We start from the raw sequence: 21,104 nt of genomic DNA, 5'->3' as shown, positions 1-21,104 counted from the left end.
TGTGATGGTTTATCATACAGATTTAGAGATTGAAGAGCTGGCTGAAGTGTTTAGAGTTGCCCTAGATCTGGTTCCATGTGCAGCCACTTTTGGTATTTAGGTTTCACAAAGCTGTAGTTGAAGAAAACCCTCTTTTAAAAAGATGTGTGACAGGAGCCAGATAATTCTGTGAGTATAGAAAAAAGAAATGTAGTCAGATACTTTTGTGTGGATTACCTTTAAACTTTTTTCCACCCCTATTTTTCTATCAGATGAATCATCAATTTAAAAAACAAAACACTACAAAATTGTGAACACAAAATCTGGCATCTCTGGGGTTCAGTGCCCATAGTTTTGGAGCTGTTAATATTTGAGAGTAAGGGGAAATTGAAATATAAAGTATATAGGGAAGGGCTTAGGGATTAGTTCTTTTTTTCTGGTTGGTGCAGAAGCTAAAGTTTTCAGCTGAGACAATGAATTTTGTGTACAAGGGAGGGGAATACTTGGGCTGAGTATTTGCCATCCGTCTGCTTTGTGCTTTTCTCACTCTCCTAGGTTTAAATCCGGCCTCAGACACTTCCCAGCTGTGTGACCCTGGGCAAGTCACTTGACCCCCATTGCCTACCCTTGCCAATCTTCCACCTATGAGACAATACACCGAAGTACAAGGGTTTAAAAAAAAAAAAGAGAGAAAGGGATAGGTCAAGATTGAAGATTCATACTTTGAGTTTTAAGTTTCATTTTAATTTTTGGCTTAACTAGTATTCCATTATTTACACATAAAGCTACTCGAATAGTTTACACCATATAAAAATGTGCCAACAGCATTAATTAATAATCTTGTTGATACAGCCATGTTTTTATTCAAGGAATGTTTATTTAAACCAGATAGTTGCTACCCATATGTTGTGCTAGATAGACAGTGGGTATACAACTATGGAGTGCCCTTAATGAATTTAGAGTCATTCAGCATTTATTGAATGCCCAGCAGATATGTAGCTTTTTTTTTACAGGATCATAGATATAGGGCTGACTGTGACCTTCTTTTACAGCCCCCTCATTTTACATATGAGGAAGCAGAACTTGAGGAAGGTTAAAGTGATTTCCCCAGAGGCCTCAGAGATATTCTGTCTGTCTGTCTGTCTGTCTGTCTCTCTCTCTCTCCATCTTGGAAACATAATAAAACCTATGGATCCTTTCTCAGAATACTTTTAAATACATACAACAAAATATATAAGATTACAAAAGAAAGCAATCATATTGAAATATATCAAAATACTTTAAAAAATTTACGAGGGGCAGCTAGGTGGCTCAGGGAGTAGAAAGACAGGCCTAGAGCCCAGAGATCCTGGATCAAATATGGCCTCTTGACATTTCCGAGTTGTGTGATCCTGGGCAAGTCAATCCCAGTTTGCCTAGCCCCTACTGCTCTTCTATCTTGGGACTGATACTCAGTATCAATTCTAAGACAGAAGATAAGAGTTTTAAAAAAAAAAAGTTTATGGACCCTACTCTTTCTTGGTGACCTTGTTAGATTGTATGGGTTCAGTCATCATCTCTATATACGTGACTACAAATTGGACATTTTGAATTGGATATTTCGTAGACGTTTCAACATGTTCAAAACAAGACATCCTCTCCAAACCCACCTATCCTTCTTCCTAATTTTATTGTTTCTTTTGAGGGTCTACTATCTTGCCAGGTACTCAGACTTACAACATTGGAGTCACCTTTAGTCTTCACTTTCCTCATCCCACATATCCAATCAGTTGCCTAGTCTTATTGATTCTTCAACTACAATACCTCTCACATCCATCCCCTTCTCTGTACTTTTAGGGCCACTGTCCTTGCCCAGGCTTTTGTTACCTTTAACTTAGACTAGTGGTTCTCTAAAATATCCCCAAGAACAGAGTCTGAGTTTAAAGCTCATTTTCTAATACTGGCATTTTAATTCTTAATATAGCAAATAAAACCAGATATATCTACTTAGAACCTCTTGGGGATGGTCTCCACTAATTTTATGATTGTAAAAAGATCCTAAGAGGAAAAAAAATGCAAAATAGTTGGCCTAGATTATTAAAGTGGCTTTCTAATTATTAGTCTCTCTGCCGAAAGGGTCTCCCTTTTCCAATTCATTTTCTATCCAGTTGCCAAAGTGATATTTCTAGAGCACAAGGCTCTCCTTATTAATTTTAGTGGCTTCCTGTTAACTCTAGGATTAAATATTTATTTTATTGTTTGGCATCCTTTTCAACTCCGGGCTCTAGCATTTTTATATATTACTTTCCACTCTAGTTAGCCACTCTAGTCCTGGCTAATTGGTTTTGTTACTTTTCCTAACACATGACATCTATCTCCCATCTCTGTCTTTACAAGGGATGTATGGCATGCCTATACTCCTTCATCTCAGTCTCATAGAACCCCCAGTTTCCTTCAAAGGTCAGCTTAAATTACCCTCCTCTCACTTCATAGGGCCTTTACTGATATTCCAGCTGCTACTACCTCTGCCCTCCCTCATCTCACATTACTGTGTATTTATATAGTATATGTGTTGTGCATGTACACATGCATGTGTGCACATATACATATTGCCTCCTCCAAAGAAAATAAATTTTTTTTGAGGTCAAAGCCTGCTTTATTTTGGTCTTTATTTTGATGGGCAAACTACGGCCGGTGGGCCACATGTGGCCCCTTGAAATGTTCTATCCAACAACACGACATTATTCCTAATCTGCAGAATACAATGAATAGGATACAATACAATGAAACTTCAAAAGAGTTGCCTTAGAAACAGACTGACAGATGAGCAATTCCTTTCCTTTGACCCCTTCTTTAAAAAGTTTGCCCATCACTGCCCTAGCATGTTTACTCCAAAGAAGGTGCTTAATAATGTTCCTGATTGATTAGTATTTATAAAAAATTTTGTGAGTTCCTTTGAAGGTAAAGAAATTCTTAAAAAAAAAAACCAAAACATTGTAAGGCAAAAGAGTATCAATAGTTGGTTCTTTGAAACCTCTTGAAAAAATGGGTTCCTGTCAATCCATAGTAGTAACGTGGTAATAATCAGATTTTCAAAAAATTCAAGATATATATATAGAGAGGGGGGGGGGGGAGTATTTTTTACTTATTTTATTTTTAAAATTTTTATTTTGAATATTTCCCCCCCAACCCCTCTCAGCCAATGCACAATTCCCCTGGGTTTTACATGTATCATTGATCATGGCCTAATTCCATATTAATAATAGTTGGACTAGAATTATCGTTTAGCGTCTACATCTCCAATAATATCCCCACCAACCCATGTGTTCAGGCAGTTGTTTTTCTTCTGTGTTTCTCCTACCACAGTTCTTCCTCTGAATGTGGCTAGTTTTCTTTCTCCCTCAGCATTGCTCTGGATCCTTGCATTGCTGCTCGTAGAGAAGTCTATTACATTCGATTTTACCACAGTGTATCAGTCTCTGTGTACAATGTTCTTCTGGTTCTGCTCCTTTCACTCTGCATCAGTTCCCGGAGGTCTTTCCAGTTCACATGGAATTCCTCCAGTTCTTTATTCCTTTGAGCACAATAGTATTCCATCACCAACAAATACCACAATTTGTTCAGTCATTCCCCAATCGAAGGACATTCTCTCATTTTCCAATTTTTTGGCAACCACAAAGAGCATGGCTATAAATATTTTTGTACAAGTCTTTTTCCTTATTATCTCTTTGGGGTATAAACCAAGCAGTGGTATGGCTGTATCAAAAGGCAGATAGTCTTTTAAAGCCCTTTGAGCATAGTTCCAAATTGCCATCCAGAATGGTTGGATCAATTCACAACTCCACCAGCAATGCATTTGCATTAATGTCTCAATTTTGCCACATCCCCACCAACATTCATTATTCTCCCCTGTTGTCATTTTAGCCAAACTGCTAGGTATGAGGTAATACCTGAGTTGTTTTGATTTGCATTTCTCTAATTATTAGAGATTTAGAACACTTTCTCATGTGCTTATTGATAGTTTTGATTTCTTTATCTGAGAATTGCCCATTCATGTCCCTTGCCCATTTATTGATTGGGAGATGGCTTTATTTTTTTGTACAATTGATTTAGTTCCTTGTATATTTGAGTAATCTGACCTTTATCTTAGTTTTTTGTTGTAAAGATTTTTTCCCAATTTGTTGTTTCCCTTCTAAATTTGGTAGCATTGGTTTTGTCTGTACAAAAACTTTTAGTTTAATGTAGTCAAAATTATTTATTTTACATTTTGTAATTTTTCTAACTCTTGCTTGGTTTTAAAATCTTTCCCTTCCCATAGATTCAACATATATTTTTGAAATATTTCTTCAAGTAATTTTCTGACATAATTAGAAGAAATATTTTGATATTTTTGTTTCAAATCTATCATAAAAATCTTTATAAATTCATGGAAAGTATAGCTATACATTCGATTGCATTTTAATTTAATTTTACATTTGATTTTTTTCTCTTAATTGTAAACATTGGGTCGAAAATCATTATTATCTTAAGAAATATCATAGGGTGGTATCTTTTTCTTAATAGGGCTGGGTATAATCAGAATCTTTATTCTGGCTTCACATCACAAGAAGGAGAATTTTAAGTTCTCTCTTAAAATTTATCTTTGTTTTCTAGGGCATTGCTAGTTAACTCAGTCTTGCTTCAGTTTAATTTTTTTTTCTTCCTCCTTTAAAGTGGCTAACACTGAGCTATATAAGTGCTTTAAGAATAAATTATTTGTCAGCTTTGGTTTATTGTTTGATAGTTATTGATTTTGAAATTTATTGAAATGTTTGACATTTAAAAAATTGACTTTTACTTATTTAGATGTACAACATTTAATAACTTTTTGGTAAAGATAATATCCAACCAACAATCAAATTTAGAAAATTTTGAAACTATAGCCTTTAATTGTAAGACTGTACAAGTGGCAGCCTAAATCTTTAATTTATTTTTTTTTGTTTTACAATCTACTTTCATCATAGGCACATTGACATTTATATTTTATTATGATTGATATAAAAAGAAAAAAATCTTCTGATGTTGCCGTCTGACTTTCAGTTAGTCAACAAGGCTAGTTCACTTTCATATTTCACCAATTGCTTTTTTTTCCTTAAAAATTTAAAATTGCTGGTGCAGCTGGGTAGCTCAGTGGATTGAGAGCCAAGCCTAGAGATGGAAAGTCCTAGGTTCAAATCCGGCCTCAGACACTTCCCAGCTGTGTGACCCTGGGCAAGTCACTTTACCCCCATTGCCCACCCTTACCACTCTTCCACCAAGGAACCAATACACAGAAGTTAAGGGTTAAAAAAAAAAAAGAAGAAGAAAAAATTTAAAATTGCTGTCTTTTATATTTATATCTTTATTTCTTTGAATATATCCATCCCTTTTTGTTCCTTACCCAGTGAGCCATCCTTTGTGACAAAGAATAAAAGAGAATTTAAGAAAAAGTAGCTTGGCCAAAGCATGCAAAACAGTAATTACTGATATTACATACACTATTTCAGAACCCAGCTTATCACCCAGCCCCTACCCATAAAAAAAGATTATAAAATGATGTACTTTTTCTCAACCCTTTTCCTGGGGTGTTTTGTCTTTTCTATTTAAGCAGCATTAGAATTTTGTTGTAGTTATCTCTATTTTAAACTACCTTATTATACTCTTTGTGTGTATTGTTTTCTTTGCTCTACTTATTTCACTTTGTATCAGTGTATGTAAATCTTCTCATGCTTCCCTGAATTTATTTCTTATGACATAAGAATATTCTATTACACTCCTATACTACAATTTGTTAATCATTTCCCCATCTATCTATATTGTTACCTGTTTTTTCTTTCCATACTTGGGATTTTTCTATCTTTTCAGAGGGATTTTTGTTTGTTTTGAGACTTCACCTCTTTGAGAGTATATAACCAGTTGTGGTGTCTCTGTTTGGGGTTTAGACATCCTAGTCACTTCTTTTATCATAATTCTAAATTACACTCCACAATGATTGGATCAATAGCCGCAGTTTCTCCAACTGTGTTTTGGTATGCCTCTTTCAATGCAGCCCCTTCAATTTTGATTATTTCCATTTTTGTCATTTGCCAATTGGGGATTTGAGGTAAAACATCAGGGTTGTTTTGATGAACATTTTTCATAGTGTTAGTAATTTGGAGCAATAGTTCCTATAGTTAAGATTTTACAGTTTTTCTTTGGAGAACTATTTCCTTTGGCAAAGTAAGTAGAATAAGGAACCCAAGATAATTATTATCTTTCATAGAATAAAATATTTTATTTTAGCACAGTTTCTGGTGAATGGAATTTGACCATGTGAGGAAGGTTAAATTCAGGATCTCTAAGGATTAAATCTTTATTCCAACAACCTTGTGAGAGAAACTCATGGAATGTTTTCTTAAAAAAAGGGATAGGTGGGCAGCTGGGTAGCTCAGTGGAGTGAGGAGAGTCAGGCCTAGAGACAGGAGGTCCTAGGTTCAAACCCGACCTCAGCCACTTCCCAGCTGTGTGACCCTGGGCAAGTCACTTGACCCCCATTGCCCACCCTTACCCATCTTCCACCTATGAGACAATACACCGAAGTACAAGGGTTTAAAAAAAAAAAAGAGAGAAAGGGATAGGTATCTAAAACAACAAGTTAGCTTTGAGAATGTAGAAAATTTGTCATCCATATTCATATAAATGTTACTTTTATAGGACTTTTTAATCCCCATTTTATGAAACTTCACAAGGTAGAGAAAAGATGTTCTCCCTGCTCTATAGGACCTTATAATCTAGTTGCAAACAATGGTTTCAAACTTTGTCCCCCCCAGTACTTATTTTTAAAAATATCTTTATAATTGTATTTCAGTAGTTTTTGGCTTTCTTGTGGTTCTCTGTGTTTTATGCGTCGTAAAGTATTATTCTTAGGAGACCATAGACATTAGAGTGACAAAGGAAACAAAAATAGTTAGGAATCTCTGACTTGGAGGATTGTGTGAAAAAAATGAAAAGGGCTTAAAAATCTAATTAACATGTTATCCCCTTTGTCATTATCCGTTTCCACAAAAGTTGTATATTATCCGTTTCCACAAAAGTTGTATTCCTTGATTTTGTGTCCAAGGAGTATTAAAAACGCTAGTTTTTACATAGCGGAAAAAGGAATGAAAACTAACATTCCTTTTTTTTTTTTTTTAACCTGACCGAATATAAATGGACACAGGAAATTCCTATTCATTTATTTTGTAAATTGTGGCAGTTTTTATTAGCCATTGTTCAGTTGGGAATTGAATAAGTACAGGTATCCCTTCCTCAACATCAGGGTGAGGTGGTGGGGTAGAGGGTGGTCAGGGAAAATTTAAAAAATAACAAATAAACAAACGGGTCTTTCTCTCAAGGAACTTGCATTTCATTGGGTGAAAATATTAAATACACAGAAAAAAGAAATACAAAATATGTGAAAGCTGACATAAATTGAAGGGGAGAATCCTAATAATTGGGAGTAATCTTAGCATTATAGAGCCTAATATCTAGCTTAGTACTGAAGATAGTGCTTAAATATAGGTTATTGAGTTCAGTGCCCTTGTTTTAAAGCTAAAGAAAGTGAGGTTCAGAAGGTGACTTGCCCTTTGTCATACAAATAAATGGTACTCAGCATAATTGGCATTTCAGATCAGGTTTTTTCACTTTTTAGTTCATTACTCTCCTTGCTGCACTGCATTAAGCCACCTGTGGAAGATGAGCTGAGTTTTATAGGAAGTTGAAGATTCCCTAAAATGAGGAAGGAGTGAATTCTAGGTCTGAGGGGTATATCCTGCAGAGGCATGTAGGAGCAAGACAGTGTGCCTGGCATGGGAAACTTCAAGTTGGCCTTTTTAGATGAACTGAAGAATGTTTTAAGGAAATTAGTGAATGTTCCTGGAAAGGTAAAATAGAGCCTGGTTTTAGAGGGCTTTGAAAATCAAAGAGAAGATTTTATTATTTCATCCTAAAGGTAGGAGGGCTCTTTGCTTTAGGAATGTGAATTTGTCAGCTGAATGGAGAATGGATTGGAGAGGAGTGAGATTGGAATTGGAAACTGGAGTTGAAAAGGCTTAATTAGGAAACATTGTAGTTAAGATGAGACATGATTGAGTGCCTGAACCAGTGAGATGAGATGGCATGTTAGGATAGAATTAATCAAACTTGTTAACTGATTGACTGAAGGATGAGGTAAAGGGAAAAGTTGAGTTGACCAAGGGTCCAAATCTCAGTGACTGGCCAATGGTACTCCCAACCAAAATAGGACAGTTAGAAAGAGGGTAAAGTATTTTTGGGAAGTGATAAGATTTATTTTGAATATGTTGTTTTATATGCCAGTGGGAGAACCATTTGAAAATATGTGATATTTAGCAATTTGGAATTGGAGTTCAGGAGAAAAGAGAGTTAATGCTGGATGGATATATCAGTTGTCTGCATTGAAGGTAAGAGTTGAAACTTTAGAAATTTAATGAGATCACTGAGAGGAAATGCAGAGAAGGGGCAGAGTAAGGCCCAAATCTGATTTCTTATTGGAAGAAATATGTGTTGGTCATATGAATGGATCCCCATGGTAGAAAATGATTCAAAATATTGTTAAAGAAAAAAAAATTGATATCCCATTTTGGACCAAAATCAGAAATTCCCTAGAATGAAGCTTTTCTTGCCCTTTAACTCCAGGGAACTAGAAGATTCAACTTAAAGGACAATTCGAGAGATCAGTAATATTTAAAATAAAATGAAAACTTTAATATTTTTGTAGAACTTCATATGATTTTACATGTGATAATGTTAATGAGATACAAGGTAAGGAGTGTTTTTTTTATTTTTAATTTTTTATTGTTATGCAAAACACACTTCCATATTGGCCATTGTTGTATGAGCAAACTCATATATAACCAAAACTAAGGTAAGGAGTTAAGTATTATTTCCCATGAAGTTTTTTTTTTTTTTTTTTTTTTTTTTTTTTTGGACATGTATTTAAAAGTGAAACATCATTTTGATTTTATTTTCCTCATAATACATCATTAGGAAATAAAGGTCAGATTCTTTAGAGAGAAAATCATCTTTGCTTATAAACTACCCAAATTCTGTGCCTCCTATTGATTTTAGAATTCACTATTAGGAATAGATTAATAGTAAAGCAGTATTTTTTAATAGTTATAGAATTCCAAAAATGAAGCAGAATAACTGCACATAAAATCTCTGCAAGCCTTTATTCTGACAGTTTAAGAGAGCTCTGAATAGGTGGGCCTGGACTCAGGAAGATTTAACTTATTTGTTTGACTCTGGGCAAAACACTTCTTACCCTCTGTCTCAGTTTCCTCAACTATAAAATGGGATAATAACAGCTTTTTCCTCAGGAGGTTATTATGAGAATCAAATGAGATAATATCTGTAAAATGCTTAGCCATGGTACCTTCCACATAGAAGCCACTGTAAAAATCCTTATTCTCCACCCTTTCCTAACAATTACAAAACTATAAATTGAGATTAAGATAGATTGTTATAACTTGTTCTTCCTGGCTGCCTAACATTTCTAATAATTGTTTTTCTTTATACCTCTATGCTGGACTTATTCTTTAGAGAGCCAGATAATTTATTAATGAATATTCTTAATAACTAATCAGAGCAAATGTCTGCTCTAGAGCTGGATATCCTGGAGAAATAGTTCACTCAAACTCAAAATATGACAGTCAAATTTGAGGAGGAAGAGTATCTTATAATTTTGATTTTAAAAAATCTTAGGAGTCAGGATAGATTACAGATAATTATATACTCTTTAAGGTTTTGATCCAGTTTCACATGGAATTGAAAGTTATTTTTAATAGAATTGTATGATTTTCATAGGACACATAGGAATTTCCTGAGTGATCCTTTTTTTAGAGGAGATTCGTTTTTTAAAACGACATAGTTTCTGAATCAAGAAAAGGCTTAAAAAAAAAAAAGTGATACCATGGGGGCAGCTGGGTAGTTCAGTGGATTGAGAGCCAGGTGTAGGCTCAAATCTGGCCTCAGACACTTCCTAGCTCTGTGACCTTGGACAAGTCACTTAACACCCCCCCCCCCCCCCCCATTGCCTAGCCCTTACTGCTCTTATGTCTTGGAACCAATATGTAGTATTGATTCTAAGGTAGAAGGTAAGGGTTAAAAATTTTTTTTATTAAGTAATACCACTTAATTTTTTATTGAAAATCTTTAATCATTTCATTATTGGCTTGCTCAGTCATAGACCACATTTGCTAAAAGGTAGAGATCATTTTCTGTTATCACTTAATAATACAAAGTTTTCTATTGCCTTGGTGAATGATTTCATATTGTTATACATAACATAATTTTTTTTTAATTTCTAATTGCTTATATCACCAAAATTTTGATGAGATTCCCTTAGGAAATCTTCAGACTTGCAGCAAATAGAACAATTTAATAGAGAAATTAGCAGTGACCATGTCACACATTTACCCTTCTACCCTCAATAAACTCTTAATGGCTTCCTGTCACCTCTATGATCGAATTTTAAAATCCTCTAATTGGCAGTCAGAATCCTTCATCATCTGCACCCAACCCATCTTTCTGGGCTTTGTATGCCTTATTCCTTCCAGTTTTGGAATTCAATGACATTGGTATTCTTACTGTTCCTCACACTAGATAATTCGTCTCTGGACTCTGGATATTTGTAAAAGCTGTCTCCTGTTCCTAGACTCTTTGCTCCTCATCATCACTTTATGGCCTTTCCTGGCTTCTTTTAAGTCCCAGGTAAAAATCTAATCTTCCGTAGGAAGCCTTTCCCATCCCCCTTAATTCTAGTGCTTTCCCTTTGTTGGTTATCTCTGATTTATTCTGTGTATAACTTATTTGTACATACTTATTTGTATGCTATCTCTTCCATTTCATTGAATGCTTTAAGAACAGAGGTTGTCTTTTGCCTTTCTTTATATCCCTATTAACTGGCAACATTGTAGGAGCTTAATAAATGCTTATTGGCTGGCTGACTGATTGTCCTGGCAGTTTTTTTTTTTGCCATATTTATCCCATAGATAGTGATGGCGAAACTATGGCATGCAAAGCACACCCCCCAAGTTACTGGAAACCCAGGGGGACTTAGGTTGAGCTGCACCCCTCCCACTCTCCATGTGCCTGAGGACATTCCTCACTTCTCCCACCCCTCTGCCCAGCAGCCAATGGGAGCACTTCCTCCCTCCCCTGTCTGAGGTAAGAGGGCAGCTCACATGCTGCATGAGGATGCAGTGTAGATGGTAGCCTGTTGACTCTGTGGTGAAGGTGATTTCCTGTGGTGGGGTTTGACAAGAGCATAGCTCACAGGGTAGCACATAGCTGGAGGGGAGCAGAGCTCTCAGGCTGTTCTCTCTCTCCATGTGGGCCTTTCATCACCCTTAGCAGCCCAATGAGAGTGCTTCTCCCTCTGCTGTTTGGGGGGGAGGAGGGCACAACACTCAGTTTGGGGGGTGGAGGGCGCAGGACCTGGCACTTCTATCTCCAAAAGGTACACCATCACTGCCATAGATCAATGGTCTCACAGTTTATTGTTGATACAGTAGAATTCAATTACAATACTTAATAGATTAGTATTCTCATCATCTCTGTCCATCCAACTAAATTCTTGGCTTAATTCTCTCAATTTGCCACAAAAAATCCAACCTGAAAGTCTTCCTTACTTTCCCCTGACATCAGGATGTTGTGGAACTTGCTGGGGAGCTCTGTGGTTGTTCCACTAGCTTCCCTGGCCATACTCAACTGATTAGCCCTAGCTCATCTTTTGTTTCTATTCTGTGTTTCCCTGATAGTATCTTTTACTCTTGTTCTTTTCTTTGAAATTTTCCATGTGTTACTTTTGCAGCTAGCTCTCATACCTAACTTTGGTTTCTCCATTGCCTTCTGGTGATATTCATTTTCAATTCTTCTGTTGTATTTAGTATCATGCAGCCATAAAAGTACACAGGATAATATTGATATTAGAAAGATAAACCTGTTTCTGGGATGAGGCTGGGCTTATCAAAGTAGCATCTCATTTTCCTGAAGACAATCCAGCCCACTCTCCTCCTATTTAATTTTGGGACTAAACTGCTATCATTCTATTTGTACTGTCTAGCCCATATATGCACACACAGCCAAATAAATAGATAGATAAACAAATATACATATATATATACATACATAGGATAAATACCTTAAGTTGTCTGTCTAACAGCATGTGATAATCTGGGCAACAAGATGGTTTCTAAAATGTGTAACAATCTTAAAAGAATGTGCTTACACAAGAATCATTTTGAAGATGGGATGGGAAGATGGGATGAGTGAACTTAAAGTACAGAGGTCAGACTTGCCAGCATTAATAGGCAATGAATTCATTATCTAGGAGAGAGAGGATTTTAAAAGGGTGGTTGAAACTATAAAAAGCTTTTACTGAGTGACTGGGGAAAAGTATGACAAAACCTGAGAGAAGATGCCTTACGTTTCCCATTTCCCATTTCAGCATCCATTTTATAAATTCTTTTGACTGATTGCTAGTCGATAAGGATTTGGTACTACTTACCTCAGCTCTAGTGGTTTTGTTAAAATTGACTTAGATTAGAAAACTTTTGGCAAGGAAACATATCATCATGCTTTTTGCAACTCTTCATTTTGAATTCTTGAACCTATCACTTTTACTGTCAGCATAATTTTTCTAGTGGTTATTATTTTTGCTTGAATGATTTCTGAGCAGCCTTAGTTGTCTTAATATTACACTTTCCATGGAAATTCAAGGTTGCTATCTCATTTTAGAGCAAGAGGTCAATACTGCCTTCTTTCTAACCAGTTATAAGTACACACATAGGGCATATATGTGCATATATAATACATATACATTTGTATTTATCATTATAATTAAAAGTTGAAAAGATGGACATGAATGATGATAACATGTAGAATATTGGTCTTTATATTCATTCTGTTCTTTGGGGAAAAAACCAGTATATTGGGCTCATTGTGTAAGTGTTTTTCAAACAAACAAACAAATAAATAAATAGGACTTCTTACTTTAGAAAAATTGCTTCTTAATAGATTATGGGAAAGAGCAAGCATTGGAAAAGACATCTTGTAGTCATCCACAGGTCATCCACTCAAAAGGAGTCTTGTTTGTTTTGGCTTCACTTTTCAGTCATTGTGAAAAACTACTGAGCCTGACAGGAGAGTGTTTATTAAAAAATAAAATGAGTTGGAGCAGACTTTTTGTCTGCCCGTTTTTCCCTCACTATGAGCTACTTCCTTGTAGTGAGTTCTGGCAGATAGTTTTAGCTGGAGAGAGAAGGAATTTTTCATAGCTGATAATTTCTTGTTTCAGATAAAGCATGCCTGCCAGTCCAACCATCTTCAAGTTTATAAAGGGGGAATCTGTTAAGATGTAATACAGAAAGGTTCTATTTTTAGTTTAGTTTTTTTTTTTCATTTTATTTTTTATGTATCATATTGGATATTTTTTGCTGCTGTTCTTATTTTTTACATGTTAGTAATTTTGACGGCTTTTGGATAATTCCACTCTAGAGGGAGAACTTGGTGGGCGGTCCTTCCTGTGACACGACCCTTGAGTGACAGTTCTGTTTGATTGCCTCCAGTACTGTGAGGAAAGGACACGACTCTATGGTGAGGACTGATGGACATACATTATCTGAGAAAAGAAACTACCAGGTAAGACCCTATTTTTTCCCTTTTTCCACCAGTCTCTTACTTTCATAAAATTGTTTAGCTATATGTTAGCCAGAATTATCATATTAGATGTATCAGTTTGAAAAATTGTCATTTCAGTTAAATAATTTACATAGGGTGTTAGACAAATGAAGTAAATGTCTTTTTTTTTTTTTTTAATATCAAGATATTGCTTACTGTGTGCCATTGTTAAGGACACATCTTTAGAGCCTAAATTTGAATTTTAGTTTTTTTGATATAACAATAACCTTCCCAAAATATTATTCTAGCTTGTGCACAAAAGTAGTATTACATGGTAGTAATGAATTGATAACTCTTATCCAAATAATTTTGGTAAGATTGAATTCTGTACTCTTGCATTCAAGTTTTGGTACTATTATAATGGGACTCTTGACAATATTGGAAGATGGCATATATGAAGAAAGTAAGTGAGAAGCATAATAGTTTAATACAGTAATGTTGTTTGATATTGGGACAGTTTTATTATGTTGACTTTGCCTGCAGTTTACTACCTTTTTCTCTTTCGTTTTTAAAGCAAGTTAATAATATCTTCTCCATTTCAAGCCATTAGGATTGTTTTGTAGGTAAATAATATCTTTATAATAGACTCTTGAGCTTTAAAAAAAGTATTTCATTGAAACTTATGAAAAAAACCCATCACTTAGATGAAGTTTTTTTTAAAAGTGGTTTAAATTATTTTTCAAAGATGCTCCATTTTATGTAGTGCTTTCATTTGCCAGCGGTTCAGAAGAATGCAGTTAGTACTCTGATATACATATACTAAGATTTAAATGAGACTCTTTCTCTATTTCCTACTCCCCATTCTGATTACTACAACTTCCCCTTCAGTTGTGATTTTACTCTAGATTCTATATCAGCAGTTCTTAACCGATTTTGTATCATGAATCTGTTGTTTATCTGGTGAAATCCACAAACCACTTCTCAATAATATTTTAAAATGCAAAACATGAAGCATACAGGATTACAGAGGAAACCAATTATGTTGAAATATGTTTATTACAGTACTTTAACAAATTAGTTCATTGGACCCTTAGTTAACTCTTGCTCTAGATAAAAAAGAAAGGTGGGTTTGGATGGGACAGCAACTTAAATCACTTCTTCTTTCTCCTTCCCTTCCTCCCTCTTTTTTTCTTACCCTTCCCTCCCTTTTTGGTTAATATGGTAGATTGGTTAGTGAGCGGTGTTGGAAAGAAAAGATAGAGGATCATTGGTCTGAAAGTCAAGAAGTTTTAATCCTTATTTATCAAATAGTTTTATGTCCATGGACAAATTAATTTATTTATATGGAGTTCATTTCCTCCCCTGTAAAAGAAAAGAATTACATTTGATGATCTCTAAGGACCTTTTCCAGCTCTGAAATGTTATTATCCTGTTATTCAAGAAATTGGTATAAGAGCAGACTAGTGGACCGCTGTTATTTATTACAACTATTGGATTTAGAATCATCTCTCTTTTAGTCCAGTTGTTGCTTTTTTTTCCAGTAAATATGAATGAGAAGAGGTGAGATAAGTATTTTTAAATAAATTAATATTATAGAGTGGGGGAAAACCCAATTTGCATTCAGGAGACCCTTTTCATTTACTAGTTTTGTAATCTTGGGCAGGTTCATTTATTTTCTTAACTTCTATTTCTCTGTCTGAAAAATGAAGATACTACTATTTTCATTATGTGCCCCACAGGATTGTTGTGAAGAAAGTATTAATAAATTATAAATTAAAATAAAGCCAAATTAGTTAACCAGTAAGGCTTATTATTTCAATGGTTAAAACAAAATGTTGCTTTTAAGTCCCTTCCAATTCTAGAATTCCATATTTTAATTTATTTAAATAACTTAAATAAGATTAAATTGAGACTTTGTATCTTCAGTTGCCCTGACAACAGGATGCTAGAGTGAGCTCCTTATAAACTTTCTTAACAGAAACCTTTCTTAACTTGTTTGCTTCTGCTTCATAATCACTTCTAATGACTTCTGCTTCATGTGATCTTTCTAAAGGTTACTCAGCTAGAATTAGCCCAACTAGGATTTCTGTTGAATTTGTAGTGGCTAAACAAAACATGAAACTTATGCATTTGTTTGTTTCTAAACTTAGCCTATTGATCAACTGTACTATAACTAACTTGGATTGTAGAACTGTATAAATAGTTTTTTACATGCTGGCAGGAGAAATGAGTATTTTCTTATAATGTTAATTATTTTAGCAATATGACTAATTGGTCCCACAAGTTTTCTGATTTGTCATAAAAATCATTGTGTGTTATGTTAGGAACTTCCATGGTTTGGAATAGAATAAAACTAACTTGCATGTATAGACATATGTGGGTAAAAGTATAAAAATATGTTTTACATCATGCCTCATTTTTGTGAATTTGATGTATCATTTTTCACATGCAGAAATGATAAAGTAGGATATTTTTAAAAACATAACTTGAAGATTCAAATTTCAAAAATGTTTGGTAGAGTATATTTTATGTTAAACTACATCTGCGAGATAAATATTTTGGCCCAATTCTATAATACATTAAAAGTCAGTTTATGAAAGGAGAAATGTCAAATTCTAGAAACCGGTTACTGGGATTTGGGTGGGATGACCCTTCACTTGGAAAAATCACTGTGATTTGAAAGGATTTGTCTCACTTTTATATTTGTATTCCAAGTCCTGTGCACATAATAGGCATTTAATATGTACTATCTTTTTTCTGAACTTCTAGTTTCTATCAAGATCATTGCTGTCCTTCCAGTCTACTAGGTTCAACCTCAGAATTGCTAGTTCTACTACAAGACCTCTAATATCTATCCTTTACTGCCAACTGACGGGACTGGCATCCAATTCAGACTCTTTTACTTCTCACATGAACTTTGCCAGCAGCTTTTTAAATTGATGTCCCTACTTCCATTTTCTCCCCATTCCAATCCATCCTTAATACAGCTGCCAATGTCATCTCCTATTCAGTAAACACAGTGGCTCCCAATTACCTCTAGGATCACATCCAGACTCCTCTGTTTGGCATTTAAAGCCCTTGGGAGTAGGAAGGGGGAACCCTCAGGATTCTTGAGGAGAAAAGAGAGCAAGCATTTATTAAATAACTACTGTGTGCCAGTTGCCTTGCTAAGTACTTTAAGGATATCATATCTTTTAATCCTCACCACAATTATGGGGATGTAGGTAATATTATGAACTCCATTTCAGACAGATAGTAGTTAAGTGACTTGCCCAAGGTCACATACCTAGTAAGTATCTGATGTTGGATTTGGTCTCAGGTCTTCCTGACTCCAGGTCTGGTGGCTCTATCTGCTTCTTTACAACAGGGCTCTTGCCTACCTTTCTATCCTTTTTATTTATATATATTCCTTTTCACTCATTCTTTGGTCTAGTGTAAGTGACCTTGCTATCTATTTTTCACATACAGCATTCTGTTTAGCACCTCCATGCTTTTGCAGACCCTGTCACCCATGTCCAACATGTACCCCTTCTTTTCTTTTTGTTTTTATATTTCTAACACCTAGCTTGGTGCCTGTTAAATGGCTAAGAGATTTTAATGAGTAAGTGCTTACTTAACAATATTTGTTGTTAAGAAAAGCAGAATAAGAAGGAGCCAGGGAGGTTTTGAGATTCCAACTGAGGAATATTTCCAGAGTGCTAACAGTAGTAGTACAAGGTTGTAGAATTCTGTCCTGTAGAAGGCTATATTGAGGATTTTTAAGAAAATATTTAACTGAAAGGTATAAGAGATTGGTGCTGAGATTAGCATCCTCTTAAAACCTTTTGTTCACCAAAGTAGTCAGCCTACTCAGTTTCTTGGGTATTATGTGGCAGGAAAATAGATTTCTGAAAGTGGGGACATGGTGTTAAGTTTTGTATTACAGAAAGTTAAATATAAGTGACAAAACGAGTGTTAACTATACTACTAATATTTGGAATTGTAACAAAAATAAATTCTGAATAAAAGCATTTAAGTTCACCATTAAATTCAAATGTGTATTTGTATGAGTTAGGTATCTGTGAATCTTTAGGCAGCATCTTTAAAATTTGAATGGAAATGACCTTTTGGGGAAAGTTTTCCTTTTCTATCAGCAGTGGATGATCAGGGCAGAGCCAAAATGGCAACTTAGTAGCAGCAAAAGCTGGAACCTCTCTGAGAATCCTGTCAAACCCTCAGCAATGGATAAGTGGGGTTTTCACTTATCCCCTCTTAATTTATACCTTGTATCATATCTTTTTCTTTGAGGACACCTTTTTTTTTTTTTTTAAACTCTTTCCTTCTCTCTTAGAATTAGCACTATGTATTGGTTGTAGGGCAGAAGAGTGGTAAGGGCTAGGTAACCTGGGAGTTAAGTGACTTGTTCAGGGTCATAGCTAGGAAGTGTTTGAGGCCAAATTTGAATCTAGGACCCCTGGTCTCTGGGCCTGATTCTCAATCCACTGAGCTACTTAGCTGCCCCAACAATATTTTTTTGTTTGTTTGTTTGTTTGTTTGACTTTTATGACTCTTCTTACTGTAGTTTTCAGAAATTCTGATCATAGGCCAGAATCATAGTGATGAGGTTAAAGAAAAAAATTTCCTCCCACTATTTCTTAAATACAAATGGGTTAAATTTTGGTATTGCTATTTCAAGGAATGTGTCTTCATTCACGAGCATCCAATGATATGAATAACCTTAATGATTACTTTTTCATATGTGGGTCAGTACCACCAAACTGTCCTGTTTTCTAAAAATGGCCTTTTGCTTATCTGAAGATCATTAACCTGAAGTAGGGACAGTGACTAACACTTGTGATTTCGTTGTTATAGGCAAAGAACTCCTAGGCCTCTCTGTATTTGTTTTAGCACTCTGGAGAGTTGCCCTGGAGTCCTGAGAGTGAAATGTCTTTCCTGGGGTCTCATAGCCAGTAAGTAGCCTGGAGGGAGGGGAAAGGTTTGTCTCAGCTTTAAGGATGCATACACTTCCTTTTGCCTTGTCATAAGATTCCTCTCTTATATTCTCTCCTCACCAGTGCCTTTCAGAAATGGGCAATTGTTCATTAGGAGGTAGTTGGGTGAGGTGACAGAGTATTACCCATTTTAGGCAGGGCTCTCTTTTTCATACTTGTCCTTCTGGAGAATACAGATCTGTGATGAATATCAGAAGTCTTAAGATATTCTGTACCAGTATGGTTCTGTAACGGTTTGCCAGTTCAGAACTTCATCTTTAAAAAGTTGCCTGTGAAACAAGAAGGTTACTACTTGTCCAATGTTGCAGCCTTTAAGTGTCAGGTTGGGGCTTAAACCTACTTTTCCAGACTCTGAGATAAATCCTCTTTCCACTGAGCCTTTGTGGAAAATACTAATTGTGTACCATCAGCTTCAAAATAACACATTTCTCCTTATTTTCTTAAGGTAACAAAAAAAAAATTCAAAACAAATATTTTCTTCACCTCATTGTCTTCTTCCCTCTTCCCCCACCCCTGACTCCCATATATTTTCATGGAGTGACCATTTAAGCTAATTTTGTGGAAGACAAAATGACTTGTATTGATAAATTTTGCTCTATGTGAGCTGAATTCTATATATTTAAAGAGAATATTGATAGAATTAATGAGCTTCATATCTAGGTGTCATGGTCTAGTCCCAGCTCTAACACTAACCATGCATGCAAGTCACTTAGCCTTCTTTGGGGTCCAATTTCTTCTGAAAATAAGGGGGTTAGCCTAGGTAGCCACTAATATTCCTTTCAGGTCTAAGTTTTTGTGAACCTATGATGATAATAATTCATCTATTTCTTTCTATCAGTTTTATATCATAGACTAGAGACCCCAATTAACTTTTAGAATTTTTGAATTTTATGCCACATATTTCCAAGTTTAGGATTCTTATTTCAGTTCTGGTAATGTAACTCAATTTTTAAGTAGTATCTGATTTTTATCACTGTAGATTACTTGTTAGTGTTTAGTATATTTACATTTAAACTTATTTGTCCTATCTTATTCGAGATAACATTAATTTATTGAAGAAGCATTTATTAATCATTTACTCCTGTGTGTTAGTTAAATGCTGAGGGTACAGATCCAAAGCAAAACAGTCCTTGCCTGTTCTCAAAGGAGTTTTCATTCTTGGAGGATGAGGGGTACATCATATAAATAAATATATAAATCTAATATAATTTGAAGATTCCTGTAGCAGGTGGCAACTGAGAAGAGGTTTAAGAAAGCTCAGGATTCATATAGGCTTCAGTGAGGGGCTATAATGCATTCCAAGAATGGGCAATAGCATGTAAGAGGGCCCAGAGTGGGGAAGGGTAGGCTGGTACTTGTGTTCAAGGAACTGCTTGTGGGCCTGTTGTCCAGAATGGAAAGTATCAAGAGTGTATGACAGGGACTGGAATGAAGTAGGGCTGGAAGCAAGACTAAAGGGGTGGCTGAATGGAGTAGTTTGCATTTTATCCTAGAGGCAGTAGAACACCACTGAAGAGTCACATACAGCATAGCTTTTCAGCTGTAAGAAAAAGTGTCATAGTTATTGCTTTAATTTCACTCTGGGTTGTCCGTTGTAACATTCACATATCAATGTCACTTAGGGTGCCCCAGTAAAGAGAGGGCAAAGGAAGAGGAAATGAGCAAGAAGAAAGGCCCAGGGACTTCAGGGTGCTTACAGTTGAATAGGAGAATATATGTGCACAGATAACCAGTACAAAATATTATATAAGAAATGCATACAATTAAAACATTACACTGGAGAAAGCAGAGGGAAGCTCAGCTTTGGACACTGACCAGCAGGACAGTGTTGATACTAACCTGTTAATTAAAGAACAAACTTTTGATTCAGTGTTCTAAACAACCGCTTTTTCTGTTTTTTTTTTTTAATATTGAAATGTTTATATTTTGTTTATTTCTTATATTTATGATGAAAAAGGAATTAAAAATAAATTTATAATGTATCCAAAAATGTAAGCAGAGTTCAAAATAAGATCTGATGTGGGAGAGATTATTCTCAACTCTGAGTGGGAGGTTGGTAGTAGGAGAAGACCATAGAAATTTTCCTGAAACTGTGTTGGAGTTTAGATTGAATTCAGAGAAATTTCCAGGTACAGAGAAATGCTTAAGCAAAGTACTGAAAGGCAGGTAGTAGGCAGTATCAGAGAGCAAGTCGGAAAAGGTAGAGTGAAAATATTTTATGAAGAAATTAAAATTCTCCACATTGGAATTTGAACTTCATTTGGTAGACAGTAGAGAGACCTTTTTCTTTATCATGTAGAATAACATAACTAGATCTATGTCTAAGGAGTAATACTGAACCACAATGTGAGGATAGATAAATAAGGGAGAAAGAGTAGAAGCTGGAATTAGGAAATTAGGAAATTATTGCAATAATCTAGATATATAGCAATAAGGGCTTGTGTTAAGATTACAGTGGTAATCCTTCCCCTCCCTCCC

At 35.3% G+C, this 21,104-nt stretch overlaps 1 protein-coding gene across 2 annotated transcripts in view; it reads left to right on the top strand.

The window, feature by feature from the left end:
- CNOT2 (CCR4-NOT transcription complex subunit 2) overlaps nt 1-21,104 on the top strand; it is a 183,016-nt gene that overhangs the window by 63,470 nt on the left and 98,442 nt on the right. For both annotated transcript variants that reach the window (XM_044678084.1, XM_044678083.1), the window contains exon 2: nt 13,513-13,656. In XM_044678084.1, coding sequence (XP_044534019.1) covers nt 13,609-13,656 — 48 coding nt within the window. In that variant the 5' untranslated portion in view covers nt 13,513-13,608. The remainder of the gene's footprint in view (nt 1-13,512; nt 13,657-21,104) is intronic.

This window comes from Gracilinanus agilis, chromosome 5, assembly GCF_016433145.1.
Source record: "Gracilinanus agilis isolate LMUSP501 chromosome 5, AgileGrace, whole genome shotgun sequence".
NCBI lineage: Eukaryota > Metazoa > Chordata > Mammalia > Didelphimorphia > Didelphidae > Gracilinanus > Gracilinanus agilis.
This window is presented reverse-complemented; position numbering and strand designations above follow the sequence as displayed.